Source organism: Hoplias malabaricus, chromosome 4, assembly GCF_029633855.1.
Source record: "Hoplias malabaricus isolate fHopMal1 chromosome 4, fHopMal1.hap1, whole genome shotgun sequence".
NCBI lineage: Eukaryota > Metazoa > Chordata > Actinopteri > Characiformes > Erythrinidae > Hoplias > Hoplias malabaricus.
Window position 1 is genome coordinate 65,146,363 of NC_089803.1, and position 8,385 is coordinate 65,154,747.

The following is an 8,385-nucleotide window of genomic DNA, read 5'->3' on the forward strand; positions in this document are numbered from 1 at the left end:
GAGATTAGATTGTATTCAATATTTTAGAATACATGTAAACTGAGAAGTTATTGAACATAAAAAAAACCCACACAGTAATTATGATTTTACATTGACTTTAATAATGTTTAGAGCTCTCAACTTTAGAGCTCAGTCATTTTAAAATATCCTACTTTAGAAAGCATTAGATTAGACTTTAGAAAACATTAGAAAGCATTTATGCCTAGCTTCAGCTGTTCCCTTGACAAACGAGAAATGGATTATAAACAAAGTTTAAATTTCCTTCTTAAGATGGTCTTTTTTATTTGACAGTGTACAAAATCTACTTCATAGAAAAGACTGATTATCCAGTTGAGGAATGCTTAAAGTGCAACAGAGAAAACAGAATCCAAGTCATTAAGTAACAATCTCAAACATTCAGTTGTGTTCAATGTCTCATTTTCAGAATCAACATGCATTAGATTAGTGTCCCATGAAAAACTACACTTCAAAAGATATATATGGTGATACCATCCCTAATTTAAGGCCCCAGTTGTAAAAAATATTCATTATTCAACATTCATTCAAATAATTTGCACATTCATAGTGTCATCATTATGATTAATAGAACACTTTTATTACTATTATACACTGGCCAAATATTTGTGGACACCCGCTCCCTTCTCTGGAAAGCCTTTAGACAAGATGCTGAAATGTGTTTGAGAGAACATGATGGCATTTAGCCATAAGAAACTAATTCTGGATCAAATATGATATTTCAACTAATCCCAAAGCTCCATTACTACAGAAAACGCAGTAGCACTGCCCCACAGCCCAGTGTTGAGGAGCTTTACATCACTCTAGCAATCACTTCACATTAGTCATGGTAATCTAAAGCTCATGAGCAACTGCTCCAGGATATCTCACTTCATTCGGTTGTTTGGCTTTAAAAAGACTGATACAGTATGTCTACACAAGCTGTGTGCACATTAGAATAGCTGAATTCATTCATATATAAGGGGTGTCTACAAAAATAGTTGGACAAACAGGTTTAATACATACAAAAAGAGTGTATATTGCTGTTCATAGGACAGCACTGAATCTTTAAAAAGGTTTGTGTGGGGGTGTGTGTGTGGTGTGGGGTCAATTTAAAGGCTAAGGCTTCTCCCCAACTCCTCCAGCCAGGCAGTATACAGCCAGACTCACTTCATGCGCCAAGCCATCCGCACTCTCCTGCACACACAAGTATGTTTGAGTTACCAATGCAGCTGCATATGTCTGATATGACATGGATTAAAATCAACACTTCAAATCACATCATGAAACGTCATTATGTTGTGTATATAATTACCTGTGTGTCAGCCTCAGCATATACCCTGACCACGTCCTCTGTACCCGAGGGTCTAACAAAGGCACGGGCTTTTGTGTATTTCTTAACCAGAGAATCTATGGCATCTTGTAATCCTGCTGGTGTTACTGTACGTCGTTCTGCATCTTTCGTATCTATCACACGCCTGTCAGCTACCTACAAAAACAGAATATTAACATAATAAACATTCAAAGAGTATACAGGAGGTCCTCTGGTTACGTCAGTCCCGAGTTACGATGTTTCATAGTTACGACACATCTCCCACACTGCATAAAGCCTTGTTTCGACGCAAGTGGTTTTGCGTCGTAAACGTCGTAACGTGAACTTCGTGTTTGGTGTTGCGCGGCGGAAGAATACACGGTTACGCGGCTCGGGACCGAGGAGGATAGGATAGGATAAGTGCTTACAGTATGTTATTTACGTACAGTATGTACGTATGTTCCGACTTACACCGAAAATCGGTTTACGACGTGACGTAGGAACGGATTAACGTCGTAAGTCGAGGACCCCCTGTACATACAAAAGTCAGGCTACTTATAGTCTCGACCTGGCAGATTCTCTAGGGAGAGAGTCTGGTACATTTTCACAAAAAAAAAATAAAAAATTGTGGCCAAAAACTGCAGGAAAAGAAATTTGACTGACAAAAGGACCAATCACAAGTCTGCCATTTGGGCATGACATGTATGGGGAGGCAGATATTCAGGTAATGATGAAGACACAAACCTTGACTTTGAGTTGGCGGTTGGGTAGGTCTGTGTAAATGCTGTCCCATTCCTGGACAGTCATTCCTTTTACAGCCAGCACAGCTTCAATCACCAGCATATCTGAAATAGCATCGCCTGTAGCCTACAACAGGAGAGAAGCAGAGAGAAAGCCAGGGAGTCGTTAAAGCTTCAAAAAGAGTGAAGACATGACTGAGACAATAAAGACTGAGATTTTACAATAGGAATACAGGAAACAATATGGTTGTGGACATTGCACCTGGTTGATGAGGTTGATGGTGTTTTCTAGAAGCTCTGCTGCATGTTTCTTTTCATCACTCGCATTTGTGTCTTTGGCTAGCTGCCTGATCTGCTCCTCTGCTTTTTGACTGAACAGGACCTTTAATTGATCATAAGAGACCAGTTAATTTAATTGTAAGCATTTCTGAACAGGATTGAAAAGGATTTGTTGTAGGATTCCAATGTTCTGGAAATGATGCTGTGAAGGCAGAGGGATTGGACAAAAATTGATTTATATTTATCAGCAATTCAATGTAAAAGGCTCAAGAAAGTTGGCATCCATGTGTTTACAAGGTCTAAACAAATAATCCTTAAACTATATCTTTAAAGAGTTGCTGTCAACTACAGGTATTGCAGCTTAACTTACTGTTCCATGCCCATTGGCTTCAAAGTAAACTCCAATATCAAAGTTCTGAGCTGCGTGGTGAAGATGCTTCACACCCGTCTTTGTACAGCACACTGTGACCTATTTATTAAACATATGCAACAGTAGAGAATCAAAAAATGCAAAAAAAATAAAAGGCTCTAATGAAACATTATAAGTTATGAAACCTTAATAAACAAAAATAGCAGGACAATTTACCTTCATGATGTCTTCCAAGTATAGTGTGGAGCTTCCATTAGCATACGCTGTTTGTACAACAGCAATTTGCAGGTTTAGCCCTGCCTGGAAAGAAAGAAAGGGTTAATGAACAAGGTAGTAATTAGGATTTATTAATACATAGTTATTGGGTAAAATAGACCTATTTTTTATGGAAAGTTGGAGAGTGTATTAGTGAGGTGAACAGAGGATTTAAAGTGCTTTCTACCTGTGTCAGAAGCTCTTTGAGGTATGTGCTAATAAGAGTAGCAATTTTGTCTCCATCCAGCAGATGGAAGCACCCAACTGAGTCATTGTAATAGTAAACAATACGATCCGCATCACCATCGAATGAACAGCAACGCTGGCCTGCCTCCATACCCATACCTAGAGAATCCGAGAGACAGAGAGCGTGAGGGAGAGAGAGCAAAAGCGTATAAAAAAAGAGAGATTCTGTTACATTCTTTTAACTATCTTTGTAATATCCAAATACACTAGTGAAGTCAATGTCACTAGAAATGAGAACACAGCATTCCCTTTTCAAACCTAGTCTTCTACAATAAAAAAATGTAAAAAACCCGGCAAAATCATTTTCCCTTTGAACCTTATTACTGTGAAGTATTTAGGAGTCTAGAAAACAAGAAGCAGGGAAAAATTATTTTTTTTCCTCATATGGCCCCTGATGCCAATGCCATGATTCCATACACCCATAGACCTAACTTGCTAGAAAACAAAGTGGGAGAGTATTTTAACGCTAGGTTCCTCGCACAGACCTTTAGGAGATTTCTGTTGTACTTTGACGTAGTCAGCTCCACACATGTAGTTGAGTTTGCCATTGCTGCCATCGTTAAATAGCAGCACCTGCAGTGCAGATTCGAGAAATATCTCCAGCTCTCTCAGTTTCAGCGCACCAATCCCATTGGCACCATCCACCAGCAGCCTCTTCTGGTCATCTGTGTGATTCTTTGCCTGAGACACAAATGCACACATTATGCTGTTGTGTTTACTTATCACATTTTTGATTAATTTTGCTTTTTTTTTTTTAAACTACACAACAACAAACAATAGCAGATTGCTCATGTTGAAATATTTATACATTTTAAAGTGAAAAGAACTGTAGTCTAAAGTAAGGGGAGGGCTGTGACAATTCAGTTAATCCAGGCACATACTGACAACATTATTATAAAGTACTATAAATAGACAAAGTCAGGGTTTCACAGACTAGAGGTCTGCATTCGTACAGGAATTGAGGGTCCTGTCACAATATTGTGCAGTGTGGGACTAAATTTCAGTGTCCTGCAAAAAAGTGGGCAGTGACTGAGGGAGTGGGAGTGGGTGTAGAATAATCCTGCAAAAATTAATAAAAACTGTCTAAACAAATAAATCACACAATTATCACAATAAAAACCATAATAGAAAATAACAAAATTACCAATAAAATATGAATAAACTCATTCTAAATATCTGCAAAGCAAGCAATCATGTGATTCATGTGGGAGTAAAGTCTACAAATTTTTGGAGGGTGTGGAATGAACTCTAGAGGGAACATCTCACACAAAAAACTAGAGAGAGTGCTCTGTGTTAAATCCAATCCTTAAAATGACTCAATAAAGAAAAATGTCCTGGAACATGAAAGAACATGGCCATCTTTCAGAATGCACAGTTGTTCATGAGTGATTTAGAAAACAATATATTTTACCTATTGATTTCTCTGTAGTTATGAAGATAACATTAAACAAAAAAGATTATCCCCCTAGTTAATCCAACCACCGACATCAAAGCAATGAAACCTAGACCATTATCAATTTTTCAGCCATTTTACAGAAGGGCTCATTAAGAGCCCAGAAGGTAGGTAAATATCATGGGCTTACATGCAGATGTGTAACTCTAAGTCAAGGTGCAGAGGTAGTGAGGGGCTCTTACATTCTTGATGAGTTTAATGAAAGCTTGGGAGATTTTCTGATAGTAGCCCTGTAATGTGTCAGTACCATAACTACCATTGGTATTGCGACAGCGGACCATATAATGCAGCTGAGGTGTGGTAACAAGGCCATAGTCTGAAATAAACACACAAACAGAAAGAATGGGCTGTTACAATATTGAAACAGCACCTTTCACAAGTTTTCTAATTCTCAAATCATTCATTAGAACAGGTCTTTCCACACAACTGCATATATAAACTTAAAATAATCTGTATATTTAATATGAAATATAAGTTGGTTGAGTCTGTGTGCCTTTCAGGCTTTTATTAAGAACAGGGAAATGCATCCAAATAATTGGGAGCATGTTACTGAAGAAGCAGATTGAAATACATAAGTATAATTTATAGATATTTATTGGTATATTTTCCCTCCATTAAAAAAATACCCTTCTGTGTTTTCACCATTTTGCCTTCATATAGACAACTGGAATTAAATTATATGACAACATTCATCAGAAATATTTTCAAGCACTTTTTAAAAACATTTTTGAACCAGTAACACATGACCATATAAACCTAGGTGGTAAAATGAATTCTACCACAAAAACTAAATAGAGATATTCCTATATTAGTCAGTCATTGCGTCTGGTATCAGTCTGACTGACTAGTATTAAAAGTTAAAAGAGAAAGGCAAAACAGACCTTTACTGTTCCCTCCTAAACTGGAAATTCCATCCAAAACAGCCTGTGATAGGTTTTCACTGCTTGGCCTGAATGACAGTAAACAATCAAACAAGAGGGTGTACAGCATTAGTACCCTTGCTAACTTTGTGTCATAATACTAAAAACAAAGTCTAAATATAGAGTGAGACTACACATTGGGCTACCTGGTATCTCTGCCTATGAAGACGCTAGCTGTCTCACTCATGTTGATGTCTTCTTTCTCAATGATGTCCTTAAGTACAGTGCAAAGAGCCTCCTGCTCAGCATTGGCCAGCTGTGTAGCATAGCCTTCCCAGGCTGGGGTTACCATCTCCCCCATAGGGTCAATCAGTTTCACACCGTTGTCCTCCTGAAAACACAGAGGAAATGTATAGTCAGCAATGTATGTAACTAGCAGGTGGAAAAGCAGCATTAATATGCTTTTTGTACTGTTCGGAAAATGAAGGGCTGACCTCCGGGTTGTGAGAGGCAGTGACCATGACTCCGATTGTGGACTTGGTCTTTTTGGACCTCAGTGTGGCCAGAAGGCCCATGCGGAACATCACATGGTCCAAATCTTTTGCCGTAGTGCGGAACCCTGCCGTGCCGTACTGCAGCATCAGCCCCTTTGGTTTGGGATGCAGCAAGGATTTCTGGGAGACCTCCTGAAACTGGGCCATCTCTGCAAAAATCCCAAAGGAAAAAAAAATCTTAAGGCATTTTCTGTGCTCATGTTGTAGGTCTCAGATCATCTCTGATAATCTTTGAAAAGTAATGTAAACGAGACAATTCAATCTATAATAACTGCCCAAGCTAACAAATACCATCTGAAACCCCATGTCAGCAACTGACCTGGGTAGCAGTAAGTTTTGTTCATGGGTCACATATGAATGACCTCAAGGATCAGTGGTGGGACAAAGATGGCTTAAACACAGGGCTGCACACAACCCAACATGGGTCCATGTAGATTACATATATAGAGAGAAACTGGGCTGCCCCCCGTCTCCCATTAAGAGATCAGTCTAACCAGTGCGTATGTTCAACTTGATTCCAGTCAGCCCATGTTCAACCCATGTGCGTTTAACTGACTGGCTGGCCCCAATCCTCACTCTCAAATTATTATATAATTTTAAAGAACCTGTGAGTGGTGCCATTGTTTTCTATGAATTATACACTTGTACGTCACTGTACTTTGAACAGCCATGTATGCTCACCATGCTGTTGTCAACCAAACACAGTGAAACAGAGAAATATATTAAAAGATGATCTCATGACTTTGTCTAAGATTGATTCGACGAGAAATGGTATGGTTCCTACTTCCTACCATGGAACATTTCATATAAAAAATCATCTTAAATACTTGGTTTACATCCTAATACCCATAATGTGCAGGTAAGTCTATACCTATTTAAAGGAAAGGTTTATGTAAGATTTTTTTCTGCTCCTGGGGGGTGGGGGAGTGCAGTTATAAGGCAGTTTTTACTGTGCTGAGCCCAGTGTTGTACAGACAGAGCCTTTTTTTCTCCCAATTAGAGTTCAGTGGTGTAGCACAATAATAGTTAAGCTGTAATTTGAACGTAGAAATATTACATTAGGGTTCTTTAAGACAGGCCTGCATAAACAGAGACAAGGCAGCTTTTCCTCTTATAAATGTAACGTGCTATAGGGGACCAACAGTCAACAGCGAGGACTTAAGATATCAATATGAAAGACTGAAACAGCGCAGAAATCAGTAACTTACAGTATCATATGGCTTTAAAAGAAAGTGGTCTTTTCGGCCAGTTAGACCGCGGTACTTTGGCTACATGCAATCAGTTCAGTGAAACACGGTCTAGAATGAATGAGTCTCTATGCAAGCTAACTGCTAAACGCTGGTTATTTCTAGTAGTGTAACAAATATTTAATGAATAAACGCGTTGTTTATGTCTGTAATCTAGTACAACAAAATGTGTTTTTGTGGAACTCACTTCTGTTCAGTTCACGTAGCTCTCACCGTTCAGCTGAATCTGGTTCTGATGAACACTTCCTATTGGTGATGTGGCCGCTGTGAGGGTTGAGGTGTGTTCACACAGATCACATGCTGCACGCTTTCAAGACGCAGAGCAGAGAGAGAGCTGCGTTCAAAACCGCGCAGCACCACGTACTCATGACACTACACCGATCAGCCATAACAATACTACCACTACCAGTACTGCTGGATTTTTTAAACCCCTCAGTGTCGCTGTGGGACTAAGAATGGCCCACGAACCCAAAATATCCGGCCAACAGCATCCAGTGACGCTGTGGGTAATTAGAGAAATAATTCATTTATTACAGATGAAATATTACAAATTAATTTGTAACAATTTCACTGTAAATGCCATTTGTAATTTTTGTTCTGTTTAATGGGAAGATGCAGTCCTGTAGGAATTACAATGTTTAATATAAACTCCACTTTAGTCTGGAAGGGGGTGCAGCAGGTAGTGTCGCAGTTACACAGCTCCAGGGACCTGGAGGTTGTGGGTTCGATTCCCGCTCCGGGTGACTGTCTGTGAGGAGTGTGATGTGTGTTCTCCCCGTGTTCGCGTAGGTTTCCTCCGGGTGCTCCGGTTTCCTCCCAAAGTCCAAAAACACACGTGGGTGTGTCCATAGGTGTGAGTTGCCCTGTGAAGGACTTGCGCCCAATGATTCCAGGAAGGCTCTGGACCCACCGCGACCCTGAACTGGACAATGGTTACAGCTAATGGATGAACGAGTGAAGTCTGGAAGCAAGTGGAAGGCTGTATGTGTGTCGACATTGTCTCTTATTTCACATCTACATGGTGGACCAACAAGAAAAAACCATAGGGTGGACGCAGTGTTTATGAAGTCCAGAA

General features: G+C 39.6%; 1 protein-coding gene across 1 annotated transcript; it reads right to left on the reverse strand.

Annotated features, from left to right (window-relative positions):
- Positions 1-130: 130 nt before the first annotated feature.
- pgm3 (phosphoglucomutase 3) lies at positions 131-7,627 on the reverse strand. The gene is made up of 13 exons (XM_066668496.1): positions 7,498-7,627; positions 6,004-6,212; positions 5,716-5,900; positions 5,531-5,598; positions 4,832-4,965; positions 3,682-3,877; positions 3,138-3,295; positions 2,912-2,995; positions 2,696-2,794; positions 2,309-2,428; positions 2,051-2,173; positions 1,310-1,483; positions 131-1,191 (listed from the first exon to the last, which is right to left on the reverse strand). The coding sequence occupies exons 2-13, from the start codon at positions 6,208-6,210 to the stop codon at positions 1,114-1,116; spliced, it is 1,626 nt and encodes a 541-aa protein (XP_066524593.1). The 5' UTR covers positions 6,211-6,212; positions 7,498-7,627; the 3' UTR covers positions 131-1,113.
- Positions 7,628-8,385: the final 758 nt, after the last annotated feature.

What these genes read in the sequence shown, in the direction of transcription:
- pgm3 (XM_066668496.1), bottom strand. Translation starts at nt 6,210, where the DNA reads ATGGCCCAGTTTCAGGAGGTCTCCCAGAAATCCTTGCTGCATCCCAAA. An exon ending in TTTAGGAGGGAACAGTAAAG is followed by an intron (nt 4,966 to 5,530) that starts GTCTGTTTTGCC and finishes TGTTTATTTCAG; the next exon opens with ACTATGGCCTTGTTACCACA. An exon ending in TCAAAGAGCTTCTGACACAG is followed by an intron (nt 2,996 to 3,137) that starts GTAGAAAGCACT and finishes CTTTCTTTCCAG; the next exon opens with GCAGGGCTAAACCTGCAAAT.